The sequence below is a fragment of the Triturus cristatus genome, chromosome 7 (genome assembly GCF_964204655.1).
Source record: "Triturus cristatus chromosome 7, aTriCri1.1, whole genome shotgun sequence".
Classification (NCBI taxonomy): Eukaryota; Metazoa; Chordata; class Amphibia; order Caudata; family Salamandridae; genus Triturus; species Triturus cristatus.
This window is the reverse complement of record NC_140590.1, coordinates 1,695,649,864-1,695,662,906: the sequence shown is the minus strand read 5'-3', so window position 1 is coordinate 1,695,662,906 and position 13,043 is coordinate 1,695,649,864. Positions and strand designations below refer to the sequence as shown.

General features: G+C 46.6%; 1 protein-coding gene across 1 annotated transcript in view; it reads right to left on the bottom strand.

The window, feature by feature from the left end:
• LOC146812798 (solute carrier family 2, facilitated glucose transporter member 1-like) overlaps window positions 1–13,043 on the bottom strand; it is a 64,638-nt gene that overhangs the window by 26,547 nt on the left and 25,048 nt on the right. Inside the window, exon 2 of the mRNA XM_085619911.1 lies at window positions 4,015–4,113. Within this exon, the coding sequence (XP_085476037.1) occupies window positions 4,015–4,113 (99 nt within the window). The remainder of the gene's footprint in view (window positions 1–4,014; window positions 4,114–13,043) is intronic.

Genomic DNA, 13,043 nt, shown 5'->3' with positions numbered 1-13,043 from the left:
TAGTATTACCAGTGCATGTCGGCTATTGTTATAGCGGTGGGTGATGTCGAATAGATCAAATTGTTACTTTTGTAGGAATTTGATGGTTTGCAGGTTGTGTAAGTATTGGCATTTAGCAGCACTGGCAGGGACAGTGTCAGGTGCAAGCTGTAGTGGGCTTCTGAGAAATATCCTGGGCCCTGCACTGAACAGAGTGCTTAATGTACAGAAATGTAAAGATCGTAGTCTTGGATCAGTTGGAGAGGGTGCAGAACAAGAAGGAAGAACACATGTAGAAAAGCAAAACACCTGGAAATGTACTAGGTTTATTAGGTTTCATCAGGGAGGTGTACTTTAAGTCCCTCTGGGCTAGCAAGCATGGGACCCACCTTCTGGCCATACCAGTGTAAATCACTAAGAAAAACATAACATGTTGGTTTGAATTAACCTTAACATGTGCTAATTGCTCTGGGGAGATTCTGGTCCATCTCTTTTGCTCACTGTGCTGTTAAAGACATGGATCATTCATTTACGAATCAGTCTTGGATCTACCCTAAAGCGACAGTCCTGCACCCACTGCATGGCCATATCCCCCCTCATGGGAACAATACTAACCCCAGACACATTTCAACTTTCTTGGGCCTTGAGAGTAAGGTGCAGCAAGCCTCTTGCAGCTCACTATGGGGAATATGGAGCAGTTTTTGGAATAAGATCTAGATATATTCATTAGGATCGGTCAAAGGAGAAAGCAAAACGGCGTGCTGTGTGGGCTCTTGTCCTGGAAAAGGCAGGGAGTCTCCTCTTCACCTGTGCAAAAATGCTCGAAAAACTGGACAATTCTCAATTATTTGTTTTTTTTACAAGAATTGTCTACTTCATTACTGAATAGGGACTGCAACCCCAGCACAGCACTGAGACAACAATACTTGAGGTATCCAACATCTTTAAATTCACCTTGCAAATGTGCTGCCCTTATTTTTCTTGATTTGACCTCATCGTTCTATACCGTCTCCTGTCCAATTCTCCGCCAGCTTGTGGTGGTGCGAGGTATCACAGGGCGTGCCTGGAGTTGGATAAAATCTTTTCTGGAACAAAGAGAGCAGGATATGTGGCTGCCGCTAGACTCTTCACTTAACCCCACATTGTTTAATATCTATACATCTCCTCCAGCCAAACTTATTGAGTCTTGCGAGATGATTACTGTCTCCTATGCAGATGGTACCCAGCTGCTCTTTGCGTTTGATTCCACCATGACAGACACAGGTCCCATCTTTCATTCATGTCTGGTAAATGCGTTGAACTGGCTGAAAGAGAGCCATCTACAATGCAATGCAGATAAAAGAGAGATTCTTCTCTTTGGGCCAGCATTTGATCAGTGGGTCAATGCTTGTTGGTCAAAGGATCTTCCGCCTTCCCACCACCAACTCTACTAGCTAAGAACCTTAGAGTCAGGATTGACGACAGCCTCTTTTTTCACTCTCAGATCCTTTCAGTAACAGGCACCTGGTTTGTGCTGCTCTTTTCCATTATAAAGTACCTTGATCTTCTCCCTCTGGGAGCCCGCAGGACAGTTGTTCATTCATTAGTAGCTGCCAGGTTGGACTATGTAAACATCTTGTACCTGGACATCCCTGATAAATAGATTAAAAGACTGCAGACAGTGCAAAATATACCTTATTCTGGGCATTCGTAGATGTGAATCTGTCTCTAGGCGTCTTCATGAACTGCACTGACTCCCAATTAGGAAGCGGGTTCTTTTAAAGGCATTGTGTGACCCCGGTGCTTGATAAACAGGATCCATCATTATCATCCCTCCTGCACCCTCATGTCCTCATAAGCACTCAGAGTTAGAGTACCACATTTTAGAAAAGTTAAGTGCAGATACTGCTCTTGTTCGGTGCTGCCAAGTAAGGAATGGAAGTCGATTCCCCTCTCTTTGAAGACCATCTCTCAAAAACTCCCATTCCGGAAGGCTTTAAAGACCTATCTCCCTGCCTTGGCCTAAGGCGATGTAGTAATGTGACCTTTGGTTGTCTTTAGTTCAGGGACACTGAGTAGCAGAGTGCTTTACAAATCTTTCATTCATTCATTCATTCATTCATTCATTCATTCAGGTCCAGAGAGTGATGCATTAGACCTGTCTTGTATGGGCAACTTCAGTCGGCCTTGACATTTTAGTCAACAACTGTTGCAGGCTGAGACTTGTAAGCCTCACCTATAATAGCAATTCTGAAACTATGTTGTGGTGTTAAAAGCCAGGCAGCAAAAGAACTGCGGATGTCTTAGAGGTCCTGGCAGCTGTGCATTGGCAGAGACGTGTGCATCTCAGTTCTACAATAGTAGGGATGATGCGGCTCGGGTTTGAAGTGCATTGGCAGAGCTTCCTGAGGGCCCTAATAATGAACTTGCAGGAGTGCTGTAAGTGCACTGAGAAGAGCGGTGTGAGGGTCTTCGTACTGAAATAGAAGGGGAGCTGCAGCTCAGGATTGAGGCTGGTTAGTGGAAACGTGCATGATTCTTTGCGGTGGAATAGCAGATGTGCTGCAGATCCGACGCGAGGTGCATTGACAGAGCTATCCGTGGGTCCTAGAACTTAAATAAGACGGGCGCCTAGGGTAAGGACTGAAGTGCGTGGTCAAGTGCTGTGTAAATGTCCCATTAATGGAACATCTGCAGATCAGCTGTCGAGATAGACCTGCGAATGAGTTTCTGGGAGGGAATAGAAGGGTGTGCTGAAGGTCAAGACTGAGGGGCTTTGACAGAGCTGTGTTTGGGTCTCAGGGGGCCTTGCCAGACATGGGAATGAGTTTCAGTGAGTGAACAGTAGAGGGTGCTGAAGGTCAAGACTGAGGGGCTTTGACAGAGCTGTGTTTGGGTCTCAGGGGGCCTTGCCAGACATGGGAATGAGTTTCAGTGAGGGAACAGTAGAGGGTGCTGAAGGCCAGGACTGAAGGGCTTTGACAGAGCTGTGTTTGGGTCTCAGGGGGCCTTGCCAGACATGGGAATGAGTTTCAGTGAGGGAACAGTAGAGGGTGCTGTTGGTCAAGACTGGGGGGCTTTGACAGAGCTGTGTTTGGGTTTCAGGGAGCCTTGCCAGACATGGGAATGAGTTTCTGAGAGGGAACAGTAGAGGGTGCTGTTGGTCAAGACTGAAGGGCTTTGACAGAGCTGTGTTTGGGTTTCAGGGAGCCTTGCCAGACATGGGAATGAGTTTCAGTGAGGGAACAGTAGAGGGTGCTGTTGGTCAAGACTGGGGGGCTTTGACAGAGCTGTGTTTGGGTTTCAGGGAGCCTTGCCAGACATGGGAATGAGTTTCAGTGAGGGAACAGTAGAGGGTGCTGAAGGTCAGGACAGAGGTGCTTTGTTAGAGCTGCAGGGGTGTAACAAAGGCCCCCAGGTTTCATGTTTTGACCCTCTAAGCCATGCCACTGCATGCCTTGCATAATGTGTGCAATAGAATGGAATAGGAAATAGTTAAATGGTCGGGAAAGCCAATCTCCTTTACCAAGCAGGCCCCTGCAGTGTAGGGGGGCAACCATTCAGGGGGCCCCCATTGAGCCAATTCTGTAGGAGGTCCCATCATTTTTGGTTAAGCCACTGTAGAGCTTTGTTTGGGTCTCAATATTCAAATAAGAAGGCTCTGAAGAGCCAAACTGAGGTGCATTAGTGGAACTGTGGCTCAGTCACAGTGCTGGTATATCAGTGGTACTGCAGGAGAGGACTGGACTGCTTTGGCAGGGCTGTGTATGGATCTCAGTGCTGAAATAACAGGGGTGCTGCAGGTTAGACCTGAGGTTGAGCTTGGCGGGGAAGGTCAGTCTCTGAGTGTCAGTGGCGGAATGATGGGGAGCTGCCGCCGCAGGTCTGGACTGAGGCTCATTGGACATGGGCTGCACTCAGTGGTTATCTATCAGGACTGAGTTCATAGGGGAAGTACAGATCGAGAGTGAGGTGCACCAACAGAGCTGTAAACAAATGATTTTGGCAATCCTTGTAACATTCAATCCCAGCAATGTCCCCCCTCCCCGCTCTCACCGACTGAGGGGCGTTGATCACCCCGGTGTTGTATCCATATTGAAAAGAGCCAATCACAGCAACCGTCACAGAGAAGACCAGTGGGCAGGTGATCTGTTTCTGAGAAAGAGGAAAAAATGGGTTGAGGATTTTTAAAAACCAAACACCGGGACCTATCTGAAAAATAGAAGAAGGATTACAATTATACATCAACAGAGGGGCTCAGAAAGTCATATATGACAGAGATCATCAACATAGAACCACAGAGAATGAGGCATTAAGTGAATAAATTACACGCAACTATTAAACCAAGAATCATGCATGTTAATTAAATTCCTTTCGGATAAGAGCTGCTACCTAGTCCTGCCTTGGATCATAAAAACGTGCATCCCTCACGTTCAGTCCTCTATCCATGAAGAACAGGATGCATGCTAAATTTGTCAAATTCACCACAACAGAATAAGAAATTGGATTATTGATTTACGGGGACTGGAAGCCCCACTATGGCAGCAGCCACAGTCCTTGTCAGGGTAAACCAAAGAAGTCATTAAATTAACCTATGCTTAACCCTCTGGTACTTTGGCACAAAAGCAGTTAGGCATTACTTAGAAGCAATGTGTAAAGTATCTATGCAGCACACAAACAGTAATATAGAGAACGCACAACACAAGAAAACTTCCAAACCAATTTAGGAAAATACTGTAAAGTTTAATAAATACATTTATATGTCCGCTTGCGCCAGGGACTCAAGGAGCATACCCCTACCTACCCTCAGGAGCCTCCGGAGGTTACCTCTTTGCGTCTAATATGAATTAGTGATGCAACGTCACACTTGGTTTCTTCACTATACCATACTCTTTACACCACCCAGAGCCTCACACAGAACACTGCTAGGGACAAATGGTCCGTAGAATTGGGACTAGTTCTCACGGACGAGCAATGGAGCTAATGCTGCAAACAGACGGAACAAAGCAAGTCCAGTAGCCGTCTCCGCATTCTACATTACCAAATTTCTTCATCGCACGTACTATACACCAGCCAAGCTCCACCACTTTAAATTGCGCGACAATGATAGATGCGACCGTTGCGGTGTTGCAGAGGCTGACTTCCTACACTTGGCCTGGGACTGCGGTGCTGTACAGGAGTATTGGCTCCAGATACTCATAGCCCTAGAACAAATGACATTGCTGCGCCTTCAGCGCACCCCTGTTTTCGCCCTCCTAGGATTCACCAAGGCACTTGCGGTAGCGCATCTGAAATTTGTCTCCTTCAGTCTCATTCTAGCTAAATGGCATATAGCTTGCAGATGGGGGTGGGGCAGGGCACCTAAATTTAAGGATTGGATCTAAGACATGGTGTTTTGGCAGGGCCAAATGTACGCCTTTACTGAACTGCTTCCCCTAACCTCCCGTCCTCGGGATAACAGGGGGCCCCTTACGGCATACTTCCTCTTTCATCCTCTTGACGGGTCCGACAACACACAGACTGATAATGTGGTGCCTGCCTGAACCTTTTTATGCATAAATATGCTTACAAACCTCCGTTTTCTCCCTCTCATGGAACCACTTAGAGGGCTGGACACTGTTGGTGTATGTTATCTAAAGTTATCATCATTGTATTGCCTCTGATGTCTTGCATTGGTCTGTAGCTCACTGGGTTCATCTAGTCCCAATGCCTGCCTTTTTATTTAATTGTATTTGCCTAAACCTGTACACTCGTCATGATGCATTGCCTGTACTTGTGTCTGCCTTTTCGGTTCTTGAAAATGCATAAATAAATAATAAAAAAATAAAATAAAAAAAAGTTTAATAAATACAATGATACCAAAATGACAAAATGACAAAATTCAATCAGTAGAACTGGAGACATGCAATTGTAAAATTTTAGGTAAGTATAGCGACTAAAAGCACAAAGTGTCAATCACATTCATTTGGTCAACCTAGACCGGGGGAATGTCACAAGTTTAGGCCGACCACAATGGAACGGGGAGTGGATAAAGGGACCATGTTAGTCCCTCTGAAAAAGTTACCATCTCAATCTCCTGAGTGAAGAGTTCAGTTTGCGGTGGAGGAGGCCTTAAGTAGCAGAAAGAGTTTCACAGATGGTCGTCGCTATAGTAGAATAGCAGGTTGGCCGGCGCGGGTTGTCATGCGGTAGTGCAAAGAGATAGTCAGATGTTGTGGATGCCATTGTACAAGCTTCATGTTGGTGGTTGCCATGGGCTGTCTTTGCCGTTGTGCGAAGTGCAGATCTCACATTGCCGTCGTGGTTGTAGCGGGAAGTGTCGCTCCACCAGAGCTTAGAGTTGGAGGTCATCGCAGGCAGGAGAACCTTGGTGAGAAAGGGTCCTTTCATGCTCGCAAAGAGCTCCAAACTTCAGGATTTCTCTTTCTCTTGTGGAGGAGTGCATCCTGATGCCAGCCATGGGTTACAGGGCCTGGGGAGGCATCTCTCTCGTGGGTGTCAGGGACTCACTCTAGCCGAGGCCAGCAGGGCTTTGGCAGGTCCAATTGCAGCAGATCAGCTGGGCAGTTACAGGTAGGCCTCTGGAGTGTGTTGTGTCCCTGAAGCTCAGAACAGGTCAGTCAACTGACCCATGGAGTCGCCGAGGTTCTCCTGGGATGAAGGGAGCAGGTTGAGTCTTCCTTCTCAGGGAGCAGTGTAGGCTCCAAACACCAGGGCAGTCCTCTGTGGGAACAAGACAGGCCTCAAATAGCCTGGCAGTTCCATAGTAGCAGGAGGTCAGTCCTCTGGGGCACAAGTCAGGTTTCAAGCCACAGGTTAGTCCTCTGGGGAACAAGGTGGTCCTTCTTCTGTAGTGTCCACATGTCCAAGAATGTACTGAAGATGTGTTCCTGAGGATCCAATATGTGTATCTGGTTCCAGCCTTTAAAGTGGGGGATTGCCTATGCTACCTCAAAAGTTGGTTCTGGAATGTTCTTCCAATTTCCTTTCAGGGCTCCAAGGAGTCTGAGGTGACAAAAGACAGAGCAGGCCTAGTCTCAGATTCCTTTCTGTGTGCAAGAGGCAGAGCCCTTTGAAATGTAATTGGGGCAGGGCACGGCTCTGCCCCGAGCCATCCTGGTAAAATGGCCCATCTGGCCCACATCCTGTCGGTTATTGTCCACTCCCAGGGCCTAATATGCATTCTTATTTAAGCCTGGGCAGTAAACCCTTCTCACATAGCTTGCCGAGTTTTCTGCACTCCACGTTCCACGTAGCTCGCAGAGTTTTTTTCCTCGCTCGTGCTTGTCAACGTCAAGTAGGCAAGCGCAATCGAGGAAAGTACACCTCCTGGCGAGATTTTTTCTTGCTTGCGCTTGTCATTGTCTAATTGGCGAGCGCGAGCGAGGGAAATCAACCTCCCGGCGAGATTTCTCAATGCAAACAAGTAAGATTACTCAATTAGAGTGGTTGCGTATGTTCGCGACTGCTTGCGTTGAGAAACCTTCTGTTCACCTTGAGAAAGCTGCAGAGTAGCAGAAAGAAAGCAGTGCCTTCTTGCGCTGCGCATGGTGCCGTATGCGATGATTTTCCAGCGCAGGACAAACACCCAGCACTGAAAATCACTGCGAACGGCATGACACTAACACACTCTGATGCTTGTGGAACTTAGCATAGCGCGCCTGAGTTTTTTTGTCATTTCGCGGAGTTCCGCATAGCGGAACTCTGCGAATTCCCCCCAGTCTTATTCTTAATGGGGGAGCCATTTACAGGCCCAGGCAGCTGGAAACTCCGAGAAGGCCTTAGAAACTTTTAGGAAGGAAAATGCAGTTTTTCTAAAAATGGCATTCTCAAAAATGGAATTTAAATTTCGATTTTGACATTAAATAGCAATCCATTTAAGTCTAAACGGCATATCTCTACCTGCTCCCAATCCAAAGTTAGCACTTATGAATTGTAATAAGGTAACCCAGTGTTAGTTAGTGGGAGAGATGGGTCTTGTAACAGTGAAAATCTACTTTATCAGTTTTCACTGCCAGAACAGATGAAACATAACCACATCTTTCCTTTTAAATATAATTCATCTTGTACTAGGAGCTTTTAGATCTAACTTTAGTGGCGACTTATAAGTATTAAAAAGAAAGGTTTTGGGCCTGACAAAATGTTTATTTTGCCAGGACAAAATTGAAGATTTAAACTGCGCTACAGGCTGTATTTGCAGGCCTGAGACATGCTTTAAAAGACTTCTTTAGTGGGTGGCATAATGAGTGCTGCTGCCCACTAGTAGCATTTAATTTACAGAGTAGTACCATATACTAGGGACTTATTAGTAAATTCAATGTACCAATCAGGTGCAGGCAAATTTCACATTGTTTTAGGGAGAAGGCACAAGTACTTGAGTGTGGGTTAATCCTAAAAGCCAACATTTTTTTTAGAAAATGTGAGGGGTTAAAGCAATAGTTAGGGTGTGACACTGCGGAGATTGCCAGGCCCAACAGAAGAAACATTGTTTTGTCTCCCTTGTGGAGTTGTTATGTTAAGCCACCCCCCATGCACCCGCTAAGAGCCATACCAGCTCTCCTTAAGACATACGAAAATGAACGCTGACTATGTCCCAACCATCTCTGGTTTCGCAAAACACAAATTTGCGGCTTTCTTAGCTCATGTGGATTAAGTGTTTATGTGGGTAGGTCATTACCGGGGGTGTAACACAGGTCCCGAACCCTTCCGGGGGGGGGGGGGGGAGCATTCAACCCAAACTCGATAAATAGTTGAGACAAATGGGAAATTTTGGGCCGCTCGTCATATTATGAGGGGGGCATCATTTTGTGTTACACCACTGGTGATGTCTTACTAATATTCAAAGATAAGAGATCTTCAAAACGAAAGATTAAATAAAACCATCTGAGAGTGACTCACTGAAAGGATGTACACAGGTACAGACAAGCACAAGCAAATGTAAAGTGAAAGAGTGCAGAATTCGTTGAAATGGGAGATGGTCAATTCTTTTAACCTGACTGTGAAAAGGTCCTAAAAACAATAAGACGAACTCTTGGGAGAATGAAGCGAGCAGCACGTCTGGGATGCGAAGCTGCAGATGCCACTTTGCAGAGCTCAGCATTGAAGGTTCAAACATGGGCCTTCCTGGAAACTTGGGCCCAGATTTCACCCATCACAGCCCAACAAGACACCCAAGGTTGCTGCGATGGTGGTGGGTGGGTGTATAGTGTATCACTGGAAGTTAGAACACTAGAACGTGTCCATGCACGGACACTACAACAGAGCACAGCCGCAGGGGCGTAACACAGGTCACCGAGGCCCCCCGGGCCCCCCTCAGCACAGTGCTCGGTTCTGAGCGCTCCGGATCCAATCCGGAGCAGGGGCCCCTCTGTGTACATTGCTGGGGGCCCCTTAAACTTTATACTGCCGTATACTGGTGATGCCCAGTGAGACAATCTTTTTGGGTGCCTCCCATGCCCTATTTATTTTGTTTAATAGCGCTAATCATACCAATGTATGGAATCACAGCTTGGGGGGGGTTGGAGGGGAGGAGGCGTGTTTGGGGTGTTACATCCGCAAATAAATGGATTATCTGGTAAATAGTTTGGTACAGGTGCCTTTTGTCGGATATGGTGAAGTGGTTGTCGGATTTTACCTAAGATTTTTGCATGCACCCTCAGACAAAAACATACACGTACACACTCTCTGTTTTGAAGTTCTCAAAACAGTTGGTTGTTTTATGACATGTTGAGGCAGATTTACCAACATTTTGCGCTGTGACGCAAACCATCACAAAATGCTTTTTTTTATTATTTACTTTCCAGCACAAAACTTGTTTTGTGGTGAAAATTGTCTGAAAGTACCACAAAGTAGCAAGAAGTGCTGCTTTCTGTTACTTAGCATCAAGGGGGCGTTACATGGGCATTCCCATTGCAACCAGCCATGCTTTTTCACGCAAAATCCTATCTACTAAAAAATGGGGATAGGGTTTTATGTAAAAAATTAACGCCTTTTGAAAGTAGTTACAATGAGAAATGTTTTAATTTCTCCTTTCTTTTCGGACTTTGCATGTGTGCTGCACTGTACAGCACACCGACAAAGAAGGAAAAGGTTTAAAACTTGTATAGACATGGTAATTTGTACTGGAAGGGAACCCTTAGAGTACAAAACCTATGCTAGACTCATGCCCAGACCCATGCGCTATGGCGCAAACGTGTGTGCATGGTGCACAGCAGCAAAATCCTATGTCGGCGCCTGGGAGAGGGGAGCAGAGTACCGTATCTCTGTCGATATGGTGCTCTCCTGCACCTTCACTGTCACGCAGCGCAGCATTTTTGCCTGCTCCGCTGCGTTCTAAGATATCTTTTTAATTAACCCTAACAACCCGAACTGCTCTCCTTTCCACTACCCATACCCCCCATCATGCCCTTCTTCTCATATAATCTATTTTAGCAAGAAATGCCAGCGTGATTGTTGGGAAATTTGTCGCTTTCAGCCCCCCGCCAACCCAATTTCATGGATCAAGTTATGCCCCTGACTTTACATCACGCATATTGTACAGAAAAAATAAATCATACATGTGTAACTCAGTGTGCATGATATGTTACATAAGACAAAGAGGACTGCGTGGTGTAGGAGTCACATGACAACCATACTAGAGCTTGGTCCGGAGAAGTATAAACGCAGTGGTGACCACTGTAAATTAAACAAGGTGGGGCGCGAAGGTGTGTGATTCACCATAAATTCGGGAGCACAACTGCTGCGGCACTTCTCATAGCTTCCCATGAGCAGGAAAAGGAAGGACTTCCTTCCTTCTTGTGGAACGCATCTCCAACCGGTCCTGGAGCTGCTCTCATGCTGTGAAAGCTTGTCCAGTATTGGTGGGAGCAGGCTCACCCATCGCTCATTGTGAGGCATGGGGCATTTGTCAGCAATCCCCAGGTTGTTTCAAGGCCTTTGGATTGCTGGGTCTACAGTGCGCATGTCGGACTGGCCATTGCAAGACGGCGGCCAAACCTACATGCGCACTCCAGGCCAGTGCTGCCATTCTGCATGTGCAGGATTCAGCCTCACTCTCACGCTGTACACTGCGCTTGCCGGTACGGTGGCAAATAAATAAAATGGCATTGACATTTTATTTATTTGTGTTTGCCAGCTGCACTCGCAGCAGGCGGGATGACGCTCCTGCGCTCCCGAGGAGGAGCCACACCTGCATAAACGTAACACTGTGGTTAGGGTTAGTTTTACTAATAAGAACGTATTTCTACCCAAATTAACCCTTTTTAGTAACATAATGAAAGGCTTGGAGAAAACTTAGCGTTCTAACTTATACCTTTCAGTTTGCATGCTGCTCTCTGATTACAGTTCATAGCTCACTGTGCTATATTAGGATTATAATTTATGAAGTGCAAATAACAAAAGGATCTCTGTGACTAAAGCAATAATACACATTTATCTACATAAAATACCATTTTTGGATCTGCATGGTGTGTTCTTTGCAGCAGGCATATTAACCCTCCGTGCTACTTTATGATGAGTCCAAACTGGCACTAGACAAAACACTCTCACTCTCCAGCAGGTACAATAATCACCAGTGTTATCTTGATGTTTATTGTTATCTGGCAGGTGCTGGACACACCAGGAACCCTGCAAGAGGTTTATTTGAAACCATAAAATATTTCAAAACGCACCTCCTTCCAACTTGGCGCCTGATGCATGTGCACCGGCCGCACCACCCTAAAGCCGGCCCTAACCATATATACCTATGTGGGCCTGCTGCTGAGATCCCCTGCACCAGTACACAAAGCACCAAACACACTTTCACCCTGGCACAAAGGTGATTGTGTGCTGCCCAAGGCAGGATTTGTACAGGCCAATAACATAACTTTCCAACACAAATTCCTAAACAGACAACTGCAGAAGTGTCGGATGCATTAGATGTGGGCTGAGCACTGCAGCACACAGGCAGTTGCTCTGGTTTAGGAGGGAATTCAATACATTCTTTCTCATTTGCACCCATTTCCACTAGTTTTTGACACAAGGTCTGGTCAGGCTACCTTAGTAGATCAAGCTTTGCGTAAAAACCTTTGCGTGTTTGAGGTGACATACCATCAGAAACGCCCTCAGGATGCAAAAGGGCGCAACATGGATTTAGTGCTGTGAAAAGGGCACAATTCCAGCACAAAACTCGTTTTGCACTCGAAAGTAAATCCCTGCAGTCCAGGGACGGCTCCTCCGTGAGAGAGTAGGAGCATTGCCCCGCCACCTAAATTGCCCCCAAAAGCCCCAGAGATGAAATATAAAATGGTAATAAAGTTAATTTATTACCAATTTATTTTTCATCCCCTCGTTCCGAGCCGGGGTTCAGGACAGGCAGGGATGTCTGAGTCAGCAGCAGGGAGGAGGCTGGGCGGCCTGGGCACTTTTTAAAGTGTACATGATGTCCCTTTGCCAGCCGTCTTGCGACGGCCAGCCAGACATGCGCACTTTGAAAGCTCTAATCCAGCTGTCTTAAAACAGCTGGGTTAGAGCACGTGCAGGGATCCAGTGTCCTGGGAAGCACCGAGAGAGGCCGCTCCTTCCAATCCTGGCGCTTCTCTCATGCTGGTAACAGCATGAGAGCAGCTCCAGGATTGGTTATGACAGTTGGCTGGGGCTCTCGTCGGACTTCAGCAGCAGGAGGAGGATGTGCAGCGAGGAGGAGGCTGTGTTCAAGGTAAAAGTGATTTTCATTTTTATTTTTACCCAGCACCCATTTGCCCACCTCACCACTCCCCATAGATGCCAGCCGCAACTGCTGTTGTCGCTTTTCACCACTTTGTATCGCACTGCGCTGGTCACAAAGCTTCAGTAAATCTGGCCTTCAGAGTGAGTCAACATAAATCTTGTCCCAGGAGACACTGCTGCTCATAAAATCCACCTCGACTCTTAGCTCCTGGGGGGAGGAGGGGAGGAGCTAGAGGAGTTTCTCTCGCGTGATCTCTTTTCTCCCCAGGGTCTCTCAGTGAAAGGTCGATGCCTGTAAGAGGAAACCCCACAATCGGGCTAATTGTGGGTCTCCTGACCACCCCTTGATAACTTTAGGTAAATGCCCCCGCATGACAAGT